Source organism: Myxocyprinus asiaticus, chromosome 8 (assembly GCF_019703515.2).
Source record: "Myxocyprinus asiaticus isolate MX2 ecotype Aquarium Trade chromosome 8, UBuf_Myxa_2, whole genome shotgun sequence".
NCBI classification, from domain to species: Eukaryota; Metazoa; Chordata; class Actinopteri; order Cypriniformes; family Catostomidae; genus Myxocyprinus; species Myxocyprinus asiaticus.
Genome location: NC_059351.1, coordinates 52,645,001 through 52,667,500, shown reverse-complemented (window position 1 = coordinate 52,667,500; position 22,500 = coordinate 52,645,001). Strand labels below are relative to the sequence as shown.

Sequence of the window (22,500 nt, the reverse complement as noted above, 5' to 3'; positions counted from 1 at the left end):
TAAAACAGTTTGTATTTACATAACCTTAAAATGCTTTGGCAAAACTATACTCCAACTGTCAAGCCAATAAAGCTAAAAGAGGTAGAGGGGGTGATGCGTCGTGACCAACGCGTAGTTTTGCATTTATAGTTCAGCGTTGATGTGCCTGCATCGTTTTGTGAGTACACAGCCAAAAGTATAACTATACTTTTCATAAATAAACAAAATTTCTGGAATCAAAAGTATTTATTGATTTATTGTAGCATCAAAAATGAGTTCAGAGTATGTGAACATGTTGAAATGTAGGTACCGCTGAAGTCAGAAGTTTACATACTCCTTAGCCAAATACATTTAAACTACAACTACATTTCACAATTCCTGAAATTTAATCGTAGAAAACATTCCGTGTCTTAGGTCAGTTAGGATCACTACTTTATTTTAAGAATGTGGAATGTCAGAATAATAGTAGAGAGAATGATTTATTTCAGCTTTTATTTCTTTCATCACATTCTCAGTGGGTCAGAAGATTACATACACTTTGTTAGTATTTGGTAGCATTGCCTTTAAATTGTTTAACTTGGATCAAATGTTTTGGGTATCCTTCTACAAGCTTCTCACAATAAGTTGCTGGAATTTTGGCCCATTCCTCCAGACAGAACTGGTGTAACTGAGTCAGGTTTGTTGGCCTCCTTGCTCGTACATGCTTTTTCAGTTCTGCCCACAAATTTTCTATCAGATTGAGGTCAGGGCTTTGTGATGGCCACTCCAATACCTTGACTTTGTTGTTCTTAAGCCATTTTGCCACAACTTTGGAGGTATGCTTGGGGTCATTGTCCGTTTGGAAGACCCATTTGCGACCGAGTTTTAACTTCCTGACTGATGTCTTGAGATGTTGCTTTCCTCATGATGCCATCTATTTGTGAAGTGCAGCAGTCCCTCCTGCAGCAAAGTGCCCCCACAACATGATGCTGCCACCCCCATGCTTCATGGTTGGGATGGTGTTCATCGGCTTGCAAGCCTCACCCTTTTATTTCCAAACATAATGAAGGTCATTATAGACAAACAGCTCAATATTTGTTTCATCAGACCAGAAGACGTTTCTCCAAAAAGTAAGATCTTTGTCCCCATGTGCACTTGCAAACTGTAGTCTGGTGTTTTATGGTGGTTTTGGAGTGGCTTCTACCTTGCTGAGTAGCCTTTCAGGTTATGACGATATAGGACTTGTTTTACTGTGGATATAGATACTTGTCTACCTGTTTCCTCCAGCATCTTCACAAGGTCCTTTGCTGTTGTTCTAGGATTGATTTGCACTTTTTGCACCAACCTACGTTCATCTCTAGGAGACAGAATGCGTCTCATTCCTGAGTGATATGATGGCTCTGTGGTACCATGGTGTTTATACTTAAATACTATTGTTTGTACAGATGAACGTGGTACCTTCAGGCATTTGGAAATTGCTCCCAAGGATGAACCAGACTTGTGGAGGTCCACAATTGTTTTTCTGAGGTCTTGGCTGATTTTGTTTTATTTTCCCATGATGTCAAGCAAAGAGGCACTGAGTTTGAAGGTAGGCCTTAAAATACATCCACAGGTACACCTCCAATTCAGTACACCTCCTATCAGAAGGTAATTGGCTAATTGTCTAAAGGCTTGATATCATTTTCTGGAATTTTCCAAGCTGCTTAAAGGCACAGTTAACTTAGTGTATGTAAACTTCTGACCCACATAAAGTCAATTAAAAGTGAAACAATCTGTCTGTAAACAAATGTAGGAAAAATTACTCGTTTCATGCACAAAGTAGATGTCCTAAACGACTTGCCAAAACTATAATTTGCTCATTTTAAATTTGAGAAGTTGTTAAAACTGTTAACTTAAGTATGTTAACTTCTGACTTCAACTGTACATATTTATTATACATTGCCTATATTACAGGCAGAAAATAAATTAGGAAATAACAGTATGCCTGGTCTTGTGTTGCTTAAATAATAATACATAAATATTTGTGCATGCTTTTGATGTTCCGTGATGAAAAAGAAATCATCAAATTAATTGGGCTAATAACTACTTGCCTCTATGATATAACCTAACTACCAGTAGCGGTTCTAGCTTGTATGGTGCCCTGGGCAAAATTCCACCCTCCCAAGTTGGAGATGTGATGGCTGGTGGACTTCAGGGCGCCCACTTGTTTGTTTGTGTGGGTGCCTCGTTTCCATAACTTGTGAAATATGATTATTTACTGTACAAACTGTCAAACATATGGTCTAATCATCATGCCAATATTTTTTTAGGGCTGTCAATCGATCACTTTTTTTAATCAAATAAATTACATATGCCGATTAATTAATTGCAGTTAATTGCACATGTTAATATTTACTGAGGAAGGCTCCCAAAAAAAGATATATTAGTATACTGGTTAATAATTAAATTATACATATAATGTATAATTTTACACTTCAGAATATCTACATTACACAACATAGTCTCATGAGAATTCGTCACAATACTATGAGGTGCCAAATTTGTACCAATTCGTGCGACATCATTCGTACGTACGCATATGACTTAAATCAACATATAACGTGCTCCACAAACATGCGTACGGAACCTGGGAGTGTTGCTTTCTTGCGTATTATACATCAGGCCTTTTGACATTAATATCATGCTTATGTTTACGCTCTGGGCGTGGTAAGGTGATACACTCTATGGTTAGGTTTAGTTTCAGCATCTCTAGTCAAGCGCTGTGTTTTTAGGATGCTGTGTCAAGTTAAATGTAGTTTGAAGCACTGAAACCCACAACTCAAGATCCCCATGTTCTGTTGTGTTCACAACGATGAGTCTGTAGAAGGCTGTGCTGCCTGTTGCTTTTGTTGGTTTGACGAGGTGTAATTCCTGTACAGCTGGAGTTGCGCTGACTGCCCCATACTGCTACATCAAAGAGGTACATCAAACTTGAACTGGTCTGATTGTAGGAATAATCCTTATAACACAATTTACGTACGGAGCAGGGGCATGATTAATTGCATTATTTTTTAATGCATTATTTTCCATATAATTAAATGCACTAAATTAAATCAACAGCCCATTTTTTTGTTTTTATATATATTGTTGGCTATATTGTCCATTTTTGCTGCAGTGTAAACAGTGTTTACTAAAGTTCCCTAACCCTAAAAATAGTTTACTTCAAACAAAAAATAAAGTTGACTTTTTATTCTTTACTTTAAATTTTTTAATTTAAACTAAAGAATTGTTAAAAATGAAGAATTCATCTGATTATGCAAAGGTTCTTTCTTGATGAACGCCTGTTTCTCTTGTTGCCAGAACTGCTGATATTGCAATATTTTAGGCTATATACAGTAGATTTAAGCATATACATGATCTCTTTTATCTGTGCTTGCAGTAAATCTGTATGTTTGGTTTCATTCAGTGTATATAGCGTGAGTTTCTAAATTTAACGATAGGAATGACAACTCTAGTTTAAACCTCACTTCACATTCAAATAAATCCTGAAACACACACACACACACACACAGGTTTTTCTGGAAAGCAAAATTTATTTTACTTGGACACTCTTTAAGGTTATGACATTCCAGACCTAATAAAATCAAAGAAAGAGAGCGACAGAGAAAAAATAATGTGTTAAATTGTTGTTTGAGGGTCTTGTTGAGTTTGTTCATCAAGAATATCACACAGAGTATCCACCATTCTCTCCATTAGAACATACACCTGAAACACACACACAGAGTCAGTATCACTTTATGACTAATTATGACAGTGATTATGACAGTATTTCACACTGTTACTCTTAGTCAGAACTGGAAGTATGTGTTTATGACAGGAGAGGTGTGATGTCACAATGCCCCGCTGCAGTGACGTGATTACAGGAAGAAATATATATAGATATATATATAAAACATTGAACTTGTATAACAAACCACTGTTTTTTACATTATTATTTTTAGTTATACCAGTGTTTATTTTGTCTAAATATGAATATGTCTATATAACGTTAATCTTTACTAATGCTGAATGTCTTACAATGCCAAAAAAGCAACTTTAATCATGAATATTATTAGAACACACTGACAGATCTGTGTGTGTAACTCACACCTGTGTGCGCAGAAGTCGTCTGTATTTGTGCTGTAGTGTAAAGCTGGACTCTCTCTCTTGTGCGTCTGTCTTTCTCTCCACGTTTTTCTTCACACTCTCACATTCCTAAGCACACACACAGAATTGAAATGGAGGTTGAACGAAAGTGTATTTTGTGGATATCGATAACTAAGGTGGTGGAAAAGGCTAATAACTGATTAATTGGCCAATAGTTTTTAAAATTGGTTTATAGACTGTTAAAAAAAAAAATTGTTAGTCTTTTCTTACCATGACGGGCACAAGCTCAGAGGTTAAAATGAATAACATACCAGATGCAGTTTATTGTGCAACCAAAATCCCAATATTGACCAGAAAAAATGTACATTTGGTGCATAAACCAGCCTGAAACACATTGAGGACTCTTATTTTGAAATGACAGAGACTTGGCTCCATTACAATGATCTATATTTAAGTATTTACCAAATTAAGCCTTTTATAGCAAATATATATTCACCAGATGAATGGTTTTGCATATATAATATATAAATATATAATATAAATATAATATAATAATTATATATATTATAGAAATATAATATTTATAATATTTTTAATATATAATATAATATAGCATAAAAATATGGATGAATATTGTTAATAATGAAGGATTTAAATGCAATAAATCCCCACGAGGTGTCAGTGATTGTTTTTATTTCACCTCTAGAGGCCGCTGTTACACTGTAGAATCCTCCAGCACCGGCCACAGAGGAACACGGAATAAAAAATTAAAAAGATAAATAAATATAAATAATTAAATAAAAATAAATACATATTGCAGATAACCGATAGTTCCAAAAAGCAACTATCGGCACCGATTAATCGGTAAAACCGTTATATATCGGTCTACTTCTAGTTTGGACATCTTTCTAAGCATCAGTGTAGAATGAGAGACAGACAGACAGAGAGACAGACAGGTTTGAGGAGTTGTCACGTAGTGTGAAAGTGTGCACCTGTTCTCTCCTTTTGCGATGTTACCATGACGTCCACAGCACATGAGTTAAAAACAGAGGCACTCTAGTAAGCTGCCTACCTAGACTGCATTTTGTCTAAATATGAATATGTCTATATAACGTTAATCTTTACTAATGCTGAATGTCTTACAATGCCAAAAAAGCAACTTTAATCATGAATATTATTAGAACACACTGACAGATCTGTGTGTGTAACTCACACCTGTGTGCGCAGAAGTCGTCTGTATTTGTGCTGTAGTGTAAAGCTGGACTCTCTCTCTTGTGCGTCTGTCTTTCTCTCCACGTTTTTCTTCACACTCTCACATTCCTAAGCACACACACAGAATTGAAATGGAGGTTGAACGAAAGTGTATTTTGTGGATATCGATAACTAAGGTGGTGGAAAAGGCTAATAACTGATTAATTGGCCAATAGTTTTTAAAATTGGTTTATAGACTGTTAAAAAAAAAAATTGTTAGTCTTTTCTTACCATGACGGGCACAAGCTCAGAGGTTAAAATGAATAACATACCAGATGCAGTTTATTGTGCAACCAAAATCCCAATATTGACCAGAAAAAATGTACATTTGGTGCATAAACCAGCCTGAAACACATTGAGGACTCTTATTTTGAAATGACAGAGACTTGGCTCCATTACAATGATCTATATTTAAGTATTTACCAAATTAAGCCTTTTATAGCAAATATATATTCACCAGATGAATGGTTTTGCATATATAATATATAAATATATAATATAAATATAATATAATAATTATATATATTATAGAAATATAATATTTATAATATTTTTAATATATAATATAATATAGCATAAAAATATGGATGAATATTGTTAATAATGAAGGATTTAAATGCAATAAATCCCCACGAGGTGTCAGTGATTGTTTTTATTTCACCTCTAGAGGCCGCTGTTACACTGTAGAATCCTCCAGCACCGGCCACAGAGGAACACGGAATAAAAAATTAAAAAGATAAATAAATATAAATAATTAAATAAAAATAAATACATATTGCAGATAACCGATAGTTCCAAAAAGCAACTATCGGCACCGATTAATCGGTAAAACCGTTATATATCGGTCTACTTCTAGTTTGGACATCTTTCTAAGCATCAGTGTAGAATGAGAGACAGACAGACAGAGAGACAGACAGGTTTGAGGAGCTGTCACGTAGTGTGAAAGTGTGCACCTGTTCTCTCCTTTTGCGATGTTACCATGACGTCCACAGCACATGAGTTAAAAACAGAGGCACTCTAGTAAGCTGCCTACCTAGACTGCATTTTTAGGCATCAATAAACGCATTCCCAATGAGAAGGCTGTTCTTTCAAATTTAAGTCTTTGGGAAAACGCAGAATGATTTCATTCATTTCTCATTGAAGTATATGTGTAATACTTAGGGTCAGGGCTCTGTTCAAATCACTAACCCTCAGTATGAGCAATAGTAATAGTGATACATGCCTTAAAACATGCTTTACTGATAAAAACAGGAAAAGAGAGGATTAGAAAGCAGTTAATATGTTGTGTTTGCTGCCCCCTGCTGTCACACAACACACAATACACATCACACTCACCTCCACAGGTTTGTCTTTCGCAGCGAGTCGAGTTTCTCCTCTCTTCTCCTCTGCCTCCTCTTTCTCCATCTTCTCTTCTATGTTGTGGTCTTGTGTTGTGTCACTCCAGGTGTTGTTCTCAGGAAGTCCCAGTGTGTTTCTCAACCGCACAGACTCACTGACCAAACTATCCAACAGCTCCCTCCAGAACTGCACACTACACACACACACACACACATTGAATATATACAGTATTTATTACAATGCATCATCAGTAGGATTTTCTCTCTCACCTGATGTTGTGTGGTGTTACAGGTGTTGTGTGAATGTGTGGAGTCTGTAGCTGCATTATCAGTGAGTTATACTGACTCAGATGTGTCTCTCTGCTCAACCCGTCAGTCTCTGGCACAGACAGCACGATCTAGTGGACAACATAGACTGAGATTTACACGTCAACAAAGGAAATGTTGTATTCACTATTCAGTGGTTTATGTTTCACATATGAGATGTGAAACATAATCATCTTCAGTCACATAGTCATATTTTATATACAGTATCTAATATATATATATATATACATATTTATCATATTTAACCCCAAAATCAAAAGAAAAAATGAATTATAAATACTTCTCGTTAATGTAATGTAAAATATTTTACTTTTGTGTTTGTTTGTAATTCTCAATCATGAATCTTATTAAAATCTCATTACAAAAATACAGTAATGAAAATAACCCGCTGTGGTTTTTATTTGATCTAAATTAAATTTGTTTATTTGTGCACCACTCAATTTTTTTTATTTAACATCACTAATGAGATTTTCAACACTTCTTAGTAAAATGTGCTTAATTTTCATGAAAATAATATCAAATAAAAATGAATGGTTCTAAACAGGGCTGGGTATCAATACAGTTTTATAGATTTGATTCGATTCAATTCAATTCCGATTCATTTGGGTTTGTACTGTATTTCAGTTATAATGTCCATTTTTCTTACATATGTTTTACTTTTTAGCTTTTTTTGTAATTCTCAGTAATCTCATTACTATACACTATATTAATGAAAATAATCTGGTGTTTTTATTTGTATTTAAATATATTAAATGATTCATTATTCAATACTACCATTATTTATGCATATTTAAATAATTAATGTACACATTTTTTACATATAAATATATCAATATAGCTCTAGTACTAAAAATAGGTTATTTTTCTTTATACATCTTTATTTAATTTTTTTTCTTTTGGTTATGGTGTGAAATGTGACCCGGCCATGTTCTTGACAATTGAGGTTTCTCCTTAAAAATCATCCCTAAAACAAAAGAACCAAATCCAGATGAATAGATAAATCACTTGTGCTCTGCTGTGTGTGTGTCGTACTTGTCTGAGTGTGTTTAATGACAGATCCCACACAGGTGTGTGTGTGCCATCAGCCCGTCCTGACCCTTTGACCTGCTGCCATAACTCCTGCAGCGCCTCCACAAGCTCACGGTGGTACTGCAACTGCACAAAACACACCACCCACAGAATAACACGGAGAAATACATAAAAAACAAGCCGCTGTTACGAGAACAACATGATTCAGCCATACTCATTTTGAGAGCATGGTCTGTCAGTTCCAGGGTTCAATAACGCTGTTCTTTGCCAGGTACATGAAGGACCCGGCACATGCTGAGCTGTTCCTCAGAGCCCAAGACATGTTCTGGCCTAAATTACAGGACTCAAGCAATTATCCGCTTAATGGAGATGATTATTGTCAGGCTGTCACCGTTATTTCGTCTGTACGTCTAGGTGAATAAAAGTCGGACAGTGAGCCAAAACATCCAAAAGAAGAGAAAGACACAACAAAGGCTGTAAAATGAGTTAAATGCTCTGTTCCTATGATATTTGTGCGTCTAAACTTGTATATGTGATTGTTTATGCTGTACATAGTGTTTTTGAGTTTTTGACGTGACATTTGAGTTGTGGGTGTAATTACATAATTTACCGCCCTCTGTCATTTTTGAAAAGAGCCACAAGCCCCTTGTTAATAATGCATGAGTGTGGCCTAATGACTAGGTTATTATGCCTTTCATTTTGTAGTTGCGATGTAAGGCTATATGGTGAAAATATTACTCAGTGATCCCTCAACAGTGAACTGGAACAGCAGGAAATGCTACTTAACACTGGAAACAGCATTATGTTTATTAAATAGAGTCTGATTATCTTCTGATCTCCCTGAGTGCATTTAATAACAGGTTTCTATGGTATTTCTGTCCTGCTGTGTGTAACGTTGTATCTTACTGTAAAGACTTACGTTAGGGTTGTGTGTGCGGAATCGCTCTTCATCTGTGACGTAGAGATCGTCAGGTGAACTCGGCCTTTCTGGAGTACAAACACCTTTAACCAGCTCGCTGACGAGACATCGACACAACGATACTGATGCCTTATGCTGGAGCTCCCTCTACACACACACACACACACACACACACACACACACACACACACAAACACGTTCTGTAAAAAATATGATCATAAATTCACAGGTCAATGACGTGGAGCTCTTTTGTTTTGTACAAATCTTTTATAATTCAGTTATTCAAAATACATTGAAAATGTAATTCACACAAAACAATTACCTGAGGACACTTCTTCTGTGATGAACATGTTTTCAGAGTTCAATGTCATTTAGATAATTTTTTCTGGGGTTTAAAGTACAAAATGTCTAATTGGTGAACTGTCTGGAGAGAGTAAATAATAATAATAATATTTATTTATAAAAAATATAATATTAAATACATATAAAAGAATACATTATATCATATTTTTATTAAATATATATTTTTAAATTTTCAAAAATGAAAAAAAAAACTAGAATATTAAATATAAATAACAATACAAAATAGAATATATATATATATATATATTTTAATAAATTTTAAATGATTTTGAAATTATAATTCTGAACATTATACTGCATATTTAAAAAACAAAATAAATAGAATATTTTTAAAATGAATTTATATATTATTAAAATACATATAAAAATATAAAAAACCATAAAATCTAGAATATTAAATATATATATATATATAACAAAATAAACAGAATATTATTTTTGTAACAAATTAGATAATAAATAAATATAATGCATTATAATTATTTTAAAAATGTTATTAATATTTGAAAACTGTTGTCCAACCTGCAGTTTGCCATTCTGTTGACAAGGGACATTAATAAAAATAAATAAATAAATAAATAAATACAACAGATGTTTTGTTTTTGTATTTTACGAAAAGGCACATTTTCTTCAAGTCAAATGGTGAAAAAATTCTTGATATTTGTGACTCAAAAATTAGAAGTATATTTTTTACCTTGAGAAATATGTTTGCATACTGTTTTTAAATATTTTAAAAAATATATATTTTACATAATGGTTACACAACTTGATACATTTTTTTTTTCATAGAAAATTCAATACATTTTGTGAATGAACTACAGTATATACACAAACAAATACAAAATACCATCACACATACAAATATTTATTTATATTATTCATTGCATTAAATCATATGTATGTCTCCTATCTCTAAACATTATCTACAAATATATACAACAGTACATCTAAACACACACACACACACCTCCAGTGCGGCTCTCTGATCTGCTGTTTTGTCTGTGTCTAAGGCCACGCCCCTCAGTTTGACCTGCAGTGAAGCTCCGCCCATCAGCACAGGGTGTGTGTTGAGACGCCAGACTTCAGTCATGATGCCCGCACGCACACTCTTAAAGATAAATGTGATGCGTTTGGTGCTGCCGGGTAAAATCACCGCTGAGAGAGACAGATATAGATTACATGAGTGTTGTGTTGGACACTTAAATTAGATATCCATGAGCAGAACAGATCTTCCACAAATCATAAAGTGAGTGGAAACTGCTGCACCATTATTTGCATATTGTTCACATGCCAGTTTGATATTGTTTTATTAAGGATTTCACATAAACTGCCTAAACTGCAACTAAAAACAAAATAAACTTTGATTGGTTGGTCAGATGGTCTCTTCCTGTATAAATGGGCAGTTCTCGGCCAGAATAAGCTGCAGACCAGACTTTATGTTGATATTTGTATTTCTGTTGCACCTGTCGTGTTGTCGAAGTAGAAGTGTTGAGTATGTGTGTGTGTTTGGTTGAGTTTCTCCCAGCTGTAGTAAATCGCAGTACTTCCTTCATTCTTCAGTTCTAGATCAGCATTCACACTTTCTCCTGTTATTGTCTCAAACGCCAATCTTGCGGAAATACCCTCCTGTCCCTGCACAGAGACAATCAGCAAACGAGATCAAGTATAAGTCTCATGAATTTCTTGTGATGTCCCTCATTTGTAGGTCACTTTGGATAAAAGCGTTTGCTAAATGTTTAAATCTTAATACCTTACATTTGGTGCCTCAATGTAACCTCGATTTTTGCTTTTTTTAAAGGAGGGACGAAAAAGAGTTGTTTTTTTTGGTAAACAACATTATGCCACAAATACTGTCGACTGAGCTTAATTTATCTTGAACCCGGAAATATTCCTTTAATTCATTGTATATTAAAAAATAGGCATTACCATACAATAATTAATTATATGCAATTTATCCTTGAATTTTATCAAAGATATTGCACTATAGTATATTATATTATTATATATTCCATTGACGTGATGTATAATGACTAATACTGTGATATAAGATATTGGCCATGCTGCGCACCCCTACACATGTGTTGTTTCTCGCTATATTTCTCTACCTGGTGGGAGGAAACGCTCCCGGTCCAGCGAGCCAGTTCTCCACAAAACCTCAGACACGGAACCATCTCAACAACCATGATCACGTCATCAGAGAACGCCAGAGGATCTCTGTAGGAAAGCCAAAATGTCACCAACACAGGATTTCATGATGAAAATAAGACCAATTTTAAGTCATACTCATTTTCTTTCTGCTCTTCATCCTGCTCTTCTCTCTTGTCTGGTGGAGGTGAGGGCCTCACGGATGTTGAGGTGAATCGCAGACCAGATCCGAGCACCTCCAGTCCATCAACCTCCTGAAAGACAGAGACGACACAAAGCAGAGGAAGAAAAATCACATCAGATACAGAATCATGTCAGTCATTTCTCCTCGATGTGACTGGGATTAAATGAAGACTTTAGTGTGCGGCTGAGAATTTACTCCTGATAATCTCACGTGTGATAAATCAGGTGAGCAACACTGTAAGTACTTCTACTAAACCTGATAAATTATTTGTAATGATGATCTAAGATGTTTTATTTTAGAAAGTTTAAAGCCACTGAGCAGATGTACAGATGAGCTGTGATTGGTTCAGATGGGCCAGTGCATCAAGAGCCAATGGAAAAGTACAGTCAGTCTGACGAGACCAAACAGAATGAACCACACACGGCCTTAAAATGAAACCCGAACCCGACCTGTACCCGAGACTGTGTGAGACCCTACCCGGCCCAAACGATACCGTCAGATTATAAGACCGAACCTGAAATCACTCACTATTTTTATCATTTCTTCCCCTAGATAGTACGGTTGCAATAGGCTATTTTTTTTATGTAAGCATATAGGCAACAGTAACAATATTGTAACAATATAGAAACAGCAAACATACAATTTTAACAAGGCACAACAGCCCCTTAGTACACTAGAGCAGAAGGGGGAAAAAAGCATTGACTTACCGTTTATGTGCTGAAACTTCACTTGGTGCAGAACAATCTGGAATAATATGAAAATGCAACAGTCCCCTCTTTACAGCCTGAACTTGTTCAGATTGTTGAATCTTTGTGACACCTGCGCTAAAAACTATCTAGATGCAGCGCAAAGAATGAAACAGAGTGCATGTGTCTCGACAAGCGTTTTTGACAATTGAAGTTCTTTTTAACTTGACACGGTATTTAAAGTGCCGGTCCTGCGCGAGACGCTGAAGAAACAGCGAGATGCGGCACAACAGAAAACAGAAACAGCACCATACTACAGTATTACTACATTAGAGTTAAAACTAATTATTAAATGCTAAAAAAGATTACATTTATTAGTAATAAAATAATAAATTATAAATTATTATAAAAAATTATTATTATTATTATCATTATTATTATTATCACTAACCCTAAATTAATTATTATTAGTAGTAGTATTAATTATATAATAATAATAACAATAATAACAATAAGTGTTATTATTATTATTATAATGACATAATAATAATAATAATAATAATAATAACACACTTTTTATTATTATGAATACTACTACTACAAATAATAATAAATAGTTAATACTGCTACTATAATAATATTAGTTATTATAATTATTATTATTACTCATTAATTTATTTTATTTTAATTGTTACTACTAATAATAATTGTACTACTAATTAATTACTTTTATTTTTAATTGTTTTATTTAAATTGTTCTGTTAATGATTATAAAATAGAATTAAATTCATGATTAATCGATAATAATATTCTTCTTTTTTTTATTATGAAATAAATAATTAATATGTATAAATAGGACAGGGTATAAGCGTTTAAGCAGGAAACATAAATACTGAATAGGAAATAATAATAAACAATAAATACAACATTATACAATGCCAAAAAATTCAATCAAAATAATTTAAATAATTTCTACTGTATGACTACATAAACCATAAAGTCCCACCCATAACTCATTTTGAAGTATTACATCTTTTCATGAGAACAGACATTTTTTACAATTATTCTTTCAGAAGGAAACATTATTATTCATGAGAATTGATGTGAATTTAACGTGTATTTATGTGAATTACTCATTACGAGAGGAAGTTCTTTTTTCAGTCTCAAGTGAGCCTTTTGTACACCGTTGAATAAAATGCTGATGTGTTTTTATAGTTTGATACATGCTGTCTGATCATGTTCTCTTCTAAGAGCCACATTTTCTTCATTCAATCTGCTTTATGAAACACTGTCCTCCTCCTCTCCTCCGCTCTCTGAGGACACGACGGGACAATCTGTGACTTCGAAATAATCAGTACTTATGACTTTTGGACGGACAGCAATTCTGATTTCAAAGTCTGCACACATTTTCTGCTAATTTCTTCCATTTTTTCTCTACAGTCAGGTTTGGACGGACACAAACACAACATTGTATGCTTTACATGTCGCTCAGACAGTCTTGGAGCGGTTCTTCAATTAAAGTGGAATAGACTTGATGCAAATAGACAAAACACTGGCTATTCGAAACGACACAGCACAATATAACAAAATACAATACAACACAAAGCCATATCATTTTTACGCACCACATCTGGCATCACATTAACTAACTAATGTGTGTAAGCGTGTGTGTTTGTGTGTTCCTGTACAATAGCTTGTGTTCATGTGATAATGGCTGGTAATCACTGCAGGTGATGCATAGATCAGCTCTCTGAACTCTTGGGTACATGTGTGCTGCTGAATACTAATATAATTCACACACTAATGGACACAGGGCATTCTGAGTGTGTGTGTTAAACCTGCAAACAGATCCAGATGTCTAAGTGCCATAAATGAGGCGAGAACATTGCATCGTAACTGCAGGAAGAGACTCATCGCTGTCTTTAAAGCTCAGTCACATGGAAAATCAACAGAATATGGAACTGATGTCTTTGAAAGCAGCTGGTGTGCCACAGTAATCTGTGTGAAATCTGTTTTGAGTACTGATATGCGGCAGCACATTTTCATGTGTTCTACTGTACGTGATTTAGACTGTCTGCAGAAATGGTTTAAAAACAGACCTGATGCCCCTGAAAGACACTTGTCACAAAGAAAATATATGTCTGAGTTAATGTAGATGGTCTTCGTCCTGTTGTTCAGATAAAACAGAAATTGAGATCATTTTTCTGTTCTGTAACTGTAATTGCACTATTCTTTTGCGGCTTTGCAAGCTTTGCTTTTCTGCAATTATTTCACCTGAGCCATTAAACATTCAAATGTTTTTGTAGATAATGTAAAAGTTTAACTGTATGTGTGCTATCTATTCTGTATTTTTCTTTACTTTATACTTTAAGAAATGTCAGATTTAAATTCGAAAATGTCCCATTCACTTACATTGATAGAATGTTCAGCATTCAAAATGCTGGGCATATTTTAGCTCTTTAAAATATCTAAAAATTATATAGATAGACAGACAGACAGACAGACAGACAGATAGATAGATAGATAGACAGATAGACAGACAGATAGATAGTTAGATAGATAGACAGACAGACAGATAGTTAGATAGATAGACAGACAGACAGACAGACAGACAGAGAGATAGATAGATAGATAGACAGATGATAGATAGATAGATAGACAGACAGACAGACAGACAGACAGACAGACAGACAGATAGATAGACAGATAGACAGACAGATAGATAGTTAGATAGATAGACAGACAGACAGATAGTTAGATAGATAGACAGACAGACAGACAGATAGATAGATAGATATATAGACAGAAAGAAAGAAAGATAGAAAGACAGATAGATAGATAGATAGACAGACAGACAGACAGACAGACAGACAGACAGACAGACAGACAGATAGATAGATAGATAGACAGATAGACAGATAGATAGATAGATAGATAGACAGAAAGAAAGATAGAAAGGCAGATAGATAGATAGACAGACAGACAGATAGATAGTTAGATAGTTAGACAGACAGACAGACACACAGACAGATAGATAGATAGATAGATAGATAGATAGATAGATAGATAGATAGAAAGATAGACAGACAGACAGATAGATAGATAGAAAGATAGACAGACAGACAGATAGATAGACAGACAGACAGACAGACAGACAGACAGACAGATAGATAGATAGATAGAAAGATAGACAGACAGACAGATAGATAGATAGATAGACAGACAGACAGATAGATAGATAGACAGACAGACAGACAGACAGACAGATAGATAGATAGATAGATAGATAGTCAGACAGACAGATAGATAGATAGATAGTAGACAGACAGACAGACAGATAGATAGATAGACAGACAGACAGATAGATAGATAGAAAGATAGACAGACAGACAGATAGATAGATAGAAAGATAGACAGACAGACAGACAGACAGATAGATAGATAGACAGACAGACAGACAGACAGACAGACAGATAGATAGTTAGACAGACAGACCGACAGACAGACAGATAGTTAGATAGTAAGATAGATAGACAGACAGACAGACAGATAGATAGATAGAAAGATAGATAGACAGACAGACATACAGATAGATAGTTAGATAGTTAGACAGACACACAGACAGATAGATAGATAGATATATAGTTAGACAGACAGACAGACAGACAGACAGATAGTTAGATAGTAAGATAGATAGACAGACAGACAGACAGACAGATAGACAGACAGACAGATAGATAGACAGACAGACAGACAGACAGACAGACACACAGACAGATAGATAGACAGATATATAGTTAGACAGACAGACAGATAGTTAGATAGTAAGATAGATAGACAGACAGACAGACAGACAGACAGATAGATAGATAGATAGATAGATAGATAGATAGAAAGATAGACAGACAGACAGACAGACAGACAGACAGACAGATAGATAGATAGACAAATAGACAAATAGATAGACAGACAAACAGATAGATAGATACTGTAGATAGACAGACAGACAGACAGACAGACAGATAGATAGATAGATAGATATAGATAGCTACATGTTTTTTGGTTACTTGCATTATTTGAATTATTTACAAGTATTTTCATTGGTTTGTAGAAAACAATACTGTCTCTTTAAGAACGGCAGAAGTTCAGCGAGCATCTTACAGAAGTGTTTTGGTTGAGCGCATATTAATGAGAGTCGAATGGCTCCTTTAGGGCATCCATGCACTTTGGGATTAGAATGAAATGTTTCTATTCTTGTTGTTTTGACTCTAAAGAACAGAAAGGATATTAAAAGAGACCAAACTTTTACTCTCCACATGCAGTGAAAGGATCTCGCTGCTGAACAAATGAAGATCGTGATTAAACAAAAAATTCTCACCCAGACCTAATTGGAAATAGCTTTATATTAAAACAATAGAAGTCTATGTGTTCATTTAGATAGCCAACTAAAGGTGTGTGTGTGTGTGTCTTACAGGTGCACTGACGTCAATGTCTCTCTGTATGTCTTTCAGCTTATGGCGACACTGTTGCAGATACACACTCTGATCCCAGCCACTGTTTACTGCATCAGACAACACGTTACCTACACACATACACATATAAAACACATAAATATCAATATAAATACCACACAAACACATTGGGCGAAAATTACACTTGGTTTCCTATAATATTCATGCTACTCTTGCGAAGCCATTACAACATTGTGCGTTGACAGTGTATTGATAAAAACATGAAAAGGTGGGCAATTCCTTTCCTTCCTTTCATATGATAGAATCACACCAAATTGGCTTCTTGTCCTTTATTATACTGCTGTAAGATCCACGGCTGTGAATCAACAGCAAATCTAATCTCGTATAATTTACAGACACTATTCTTGTTGACGGCAGAAGTCCCTGCTGTTTTAGTTCATTTTCATGGAAATCAGTTGGATGAACACGTTTTAAATAAATATACCCTGAAATCAGAGAGGCAGATGGTTACCATAGAGACAGAACATGTGAAACAGATTACAAGATTTGTTATTGTTTTCAAAGTGCGAAGGAAAAGTTCATCTGTGAAAACATGTTGAATTTGCAAGACACACTGTGTGAGAAAACACTTGTTCAGTTGTGAAAGTGTTGTTGTTAAACAGTATCAGTCAAAAGTTTGGACACACTTGACTGATTAGGATTATGCTTAAAAACATAAATTGTGTCTATAATTAAAGTTCAAACCTGACTCCAGGCGTGTGGTGTACGGCTGTCCGATTCGAGTGATGGGTGGAGGGTTTCCCCGCTCGGTTTGGGTGAGAGTGGCTGTTATTCCACTCAGCTCATCTCCAAACCACTGTGGAAGACTCCAGAACTCACTCCCCACACGTTGACCCTGCAGAAAGGGTGAATAGTAGAATTTGCTGTACTCACATCAACACTGAGGAGCTCAACCATGGCTGGGTCTAAGGGGGTGGGGGGGGGGGGGTGCAATGTCCCACTAGATTTTCCATATGCCCCATATATCCCCCTCCCGGTCCGATGAATAGACCTCTTGCCCACCCTAAAGATCAAAAGTACCAGCCCTGAGCTCAACAGCCCTGTAAAACGGGAGGATTGCATTATCAAAATCTTTTAATGAAGACTGTAATTTATAATATAAGGAAGTCATATCATTTTGAGGCACATTCAGAGACAGACAGGACATACAGCTTAATTTCAGTTAAAGAAAAGGACCAAACGCAATTTTTGACCATCAATTACAGGAACACATCCGCTTCTACCTACGACATCTCAATTTCACGTGTTATTGTGGTACAAAATGCATCAGGGCACCATTTGAAACGCAATTGATGTCCACGTTGCATTCTCAGCAATGCCACATGGGGCGCAATAGCAGGCATTAGCATAACCGTTTTCCACTGTGGGCAGTTTCTGACATCCAAAAAATTATAAACGTTACTTTTAAAATACAACTATGTGGAGTAGGGATGGGCATTTAGAGTAATTTTGTAGTTGAGTACTCCAATCGACCCAAAAAACTAAAAACAAAACAAGTAATTGATTACTTGAAATGTATAATTTAAGTTCAACCTTCAACCTCTGAACATGTTTTTCTTATGAAAAAATGAAAATCAAATTGCACTATTTTCGAATAGTGTTCTTACTAGTCGAATATTTAAAGCTAAACGAGTACTCGATTAATCGATTACTTGTGCGCATCCGTAATTTGGAGCAGGACCAATGAGATTTAACTGAGGGTGGGGCAACATAATGTGACAAAAGAAGAAATCAGGCGATTTACTAAAATGTCTTGATGAGCATTGCTTGTCGTGGTTGCGTCTGGTTAGAACAAAACCTCTGATTAACATGGAAGAGATACGATTTTAAGGGACACAATGTAAAGGGAGAGATCCCAAATAGGATAGACAGAACAAGAGAGCAATGTTTGTTGGTCTTACATGTCCCGCGTGTAGAGCGGGCAGTCCTCTACTGATCAGATCCCTCTGCTCTTGCATCTGTCTGAATGTGTTCGAATGATTCATCAATAGAGTGTCCACTGGCTTCTGCAGTAACCCTACAACACACGTGTTACAGCCCATTATCAGCGCAGAGAAAGCTCATGTGCGTCTTTCTGTTAATGAATTCAGCTTCTGTCAGAAGATTACAGCTCTTGATGGGGTGAATCTCATTATAACAGATCATTACAGGATATAATCCAGTTACAAAGCACGACTTATTCGTGTGCGTGTGAAAATAAATCCATACCCTAGGTGCTCTAGGAGGTGGCCTTTGATATGGTCAGGAGTGGGTTGTAATCTTCACTGACTCATTTAACAATACTTCTCCATATATGGAGCTTTAACCAACCAGTGGAGCCCAGACATGGAGATCGAGTGCAGTTATATAAACATCTCTCATCAGAGCCAGGACGTTCACTTGTGAGTAGACACTTGTTGGTAGGTTTGGTGCACGGTTGGGGCATTGCAAAGAAAGACAGGAAATAAGCGGTTTGGGTCAAAATTGCTTCAACAGCGAGGTTGTGTTAAGGCATCATAAAAGTGGTGGTTGATCTGTAAGAAGCTAAACTGGCCTTTGGATGATCCGATCACAGGTGGACAAGTGAGACACATCATGGTTTACACCTAGTCGTACCTGTATTAACTGAGCTTCAGATGTGTGTGCTTGTCACTGGATGTTGATTTCAGATACACTGCAGAAGTTCAGTGAAGTTCTTGTGCATGCATCTTTAAGCATTTTAACATTTTCAGATTGGAGGATTATTGCCTTTTAAAGCTGCACATAACCGCAAAAGTTGAAAACTCTTGTTTTAAGACAGTGGTTGATTGATAGGTGACTGAATGGCGGTCAAACGCATTCGAACAAATGAATGTTTGCACTGCGAGCCCAATGTGGTCACATGCATTTTCGATCACCTTCAAATGTGGTTGAAGTGGACCAATCTCAAAATGTTTTGGAGATTAGTATCAACCCGTTTCGCTCAAAACACATCTTAAGACCAGGTGTTAACAGGGCTACAGAATTACTGAGAAATATGAAACCCTCACGGGAGATGAAGTCCTGCTGTCTGCGTCTCTCCGTCATGTGGCGGTACCAGTGCTGAAGGGCGTGGTACTGTTGATTCCACACAGTTTCTGAAGGATCTTTGTCTTTGTACCTCTCACTCTCCACCACAAGAAGGGGCAGTTTCTTTTGCTCTGGAATCCGCTTGACCAGCTGAGGAAGAGAGTAAAGATCACATTCAGAATCGAAATAGGTCCGTGCAGGGCAGCATTAAGGTACTCTGGGGCCCCGGGACTTACCGTTTTACTGGGCACTAACAGTCGTCAGCCTGGGGGTGGGGGGAGGAACATTGTTATTCTATGACCATGCGCTACACGAACAGGTTTTGCTGTTGCGCACTGTCTCCGTGTTTAAAACAGCATCTACCGCTAAACGGGTTTACATACGAATGTTGTCAGGGGGAAATACGTTGCTGGATGCCGCGACTGACCCCTGCCCCCCCCGGAAGTTTGGGGCTCTCCTGCAACCACTGGCCCCGGGGCTTAAGCCCCGGTGTGTAAATGCGGCCCTGGGTCAGTGGACGTTACGTTCATTCTCTTTTTATTTCGAAATCAAAAAACATCAAATAAATTATGCTTTGAAATTTTGTTCTCGTTGTAGAAAAATAGGCAAAAATGAGGAAGCAACTTGTTTGTTTTTAATTAATTTTGCTTATAAGCTGAAGCGTGTAACTTTAATATGCAGAGACAACTATAATTAAGCCATTCGTTGGTTAATTTTCTTGAAAATGGTAAATACTGTATCTCTGTGGCACTATAAAAAGCAACTTGTCCAGCCAGATACAACAACATTGAGTCAACCAATGGCGTGAGATGGGTGCATGACTCTCATTCCATGACTCTCACCTCTGTTTCTCCTCTGAGCTCCATCTCTGTCCTAAAATCCTCCAGGTTTCCTAGAATACTGTGCGGCAGCAGCATCCCCTGCGAGTCAAACCGTGGCCCTCCGGGACCTTCACATGTTTCAGAAAGAACCACACAGACAGATAGGTAAGTTCCGTTAAAGTGTGGAACATCAATAAATTTCCTTATGTGACCTTACCTGCGTAGTCTAAATGCAGTGGCGCAGTTTCCTGTGGGAGGGGTCTCGCTACTGTGACCCTGACCATCCTGCCAACCTCATCTGGTGGCCGTTTCTTACGGACATAAACTCGGGTCATTGATTTGGGCTTCTGGGAATCTGTAGGTGGTTTAGGGACACGCAACTGCAGAGAGAAAGAAACTATGAATACACACACAAACACACGCAAGCGCACAACGCGGTGCACTATATCAAGGTACCACGAATCTAACAAGTGTGTTTATGATTGGAGAGAAATCCATTAGAGTTAGACTGTGTTCAGAATAGCAAACTACCCTACTGTCACGCAAGGCAAAATGCATTACCTACACATTTTGTCAAAATTGAGTTATGACTGGAAAAATAATACTTCTGGAACCCAAGATGACTGAGAAAGTGGGCAGGTACTGTTGTGCTCTGTACTGTTAGCAGTATGCTAGTTTTCAGCCTCTCCAAGCCCTGTCTTAAACACACACACACACACACACACACTCACACTCTCCAGATCTTCTGCTCTGATGGTCAGACTCTGGATGTCATCGCCATTCAGAATGGGACTGTGATCTTCCTCACCCCCACATGATGATGATGAGATCTCCTCACTGCCTCTCATAGTCTTCTTATCTGACTCCAGAGAGGAGAGAATGAGAGTACTGTATATACTGTATGTATAAAATATGATCACACAATATCATAAAATCAGTATAAGACTTTGTGATATAAGTTTACTCTCCCCATCAAATATACAAAATATTCAGAGCTTAGAACATTGTTACACACATATGATCACAACAAAACATAAAAACTTACAGCTACATAAAGTATGTTACTAAAATATGGAATTATATGAACAATGCTACAATGCTTCTACATGTCATTACGTCCACAACAAAACCTATATCAACAAATGAAGGAAAAACATGAGTCCCGCCCATGTAAATGTCGGTACAGTAAGTGACTCAAAGCAGCGAGACAAAACAATGCTGCGAAATGAAGGGTGGAAACAATTGCTGATATCTGATCAAATATGACAGCAGTATTTAGTGATGGAAAAGCCTCGGGGGCACATGGAAATTAAACACACAATGGCCATAAACAATCTGCTTGTGTGTGTTTCCGCACACATTTCTGTGTGAGATGTGCATACTGTATGTCCAACAACAAATGTACATGCATCACAGGAGATTTATGTGATTTTTGTCATGAAAATTCCAAGCACAGTGTCATTACCAGCACATCTTAAATTCTGTATTGTGTTTAATAATACACTGCCTTGCCAAACAAAAAAAAAGTTACATACTCTAATATTTAATTGGACCGCCTTTAGCTTTGATTATGGTGCGCATTCGTCGTGGCATTGTTTCGACAACCTTATGCAACATCACAACAATTATTTCCATCCAGAGTTGCATTATTTTCTGGCTAAAATCTTGTATTGATGACGGGAGAGTCAAACCACTCCGTAAAGTCTTGTCCAGCACATCCCAAAGACTTTCAATGGAGTTAAGGTCAGGACTCTGTGGTGGCCAATTCATGTGTGAAAATGATTCCTCACGCTCCC

The 22,500-nt window shown here is 36.4% G+C and overlaps 1 protein-coding gene across 1 annotated transcript in view; it reads right to left on the bottom strand.

Moving 5' to 3' along the window:
• Positions 1 to 3,521: 3,521 nt before the first annotated feature.
• Positions 3,522 to 22,500, bottom strand: part of mycbpap (mycbp associated protein) — a 25,479-nt gene continuing 6,500 nt past the window's right edge. The window contains exons 2-18 of the mRNA XM_051705109.1: positions 21,436 to 21,563; positions 20,922 to 21,084; positions 20,726 to 20,832; positions 19,865 to 20,033; positions 18,758 to 18,873; positions 17,541 to 17,691; positions 16,797 to 16,906; positions 11,593 to 11,708; positions 11,415 to 11,523; positions 10,773 to 10,941; positions 10,277 to 10,464; positions 8,947 to 9,093; positions 8,031 to 8,153; positions 6,942 to 7,069; positions 6,670 to 6,865; positions 4,087 to 4,191; positions 3,522 to 3,702 (exon numbers count right to left, since the gene is read on the bottom strand). Coding sequence (XP_051561069.1) covers positions 3,616 to 3,702; positions 4,087 to 4,191; positions 6,670 to 6,865; positions 6,942 to 7,069; positions 8,031 to 8,153; positions 8,947 to 9,093; positions 10,277 to 10,464; positions 10,773 to 10,941; positions 11,415 to 11,523; positions 11,593 to 11,708; positions 16,797 to 16,906; positions 17,541 to 17,691; positions 18,758 to 18,873; positions 19,865 to 20,033; positions 20,726 to 20,832; positions 20,922 to 21,084; positions 21,436 to 21,563 — 2,312 coding nt within the window. The 3' untranslated portion in view covers positions 3,522 to 3,615. The remainder of the gene's footprint in view (positions 3,703 to 4,086; positions 4,192 to 6,669; positions 6,866 to 6,941; positions 7,070 to 8,030; positions 8,154 to 8,946; positions 9,094 to 10,276; positions 10,465 to 10,772; positions 10,942 to 11,414; positions 11,524 to 11,592; positions 11,709 to 16,796; positions 16,907 to 17,540; positions 17,692 to 18,757; positions 18,874 to 19,864; positions 20,034 to 20,725; positions 20,833 to 20,921; positions 21,085 to 21,435; positions 21,564 to 22,500) is intronic.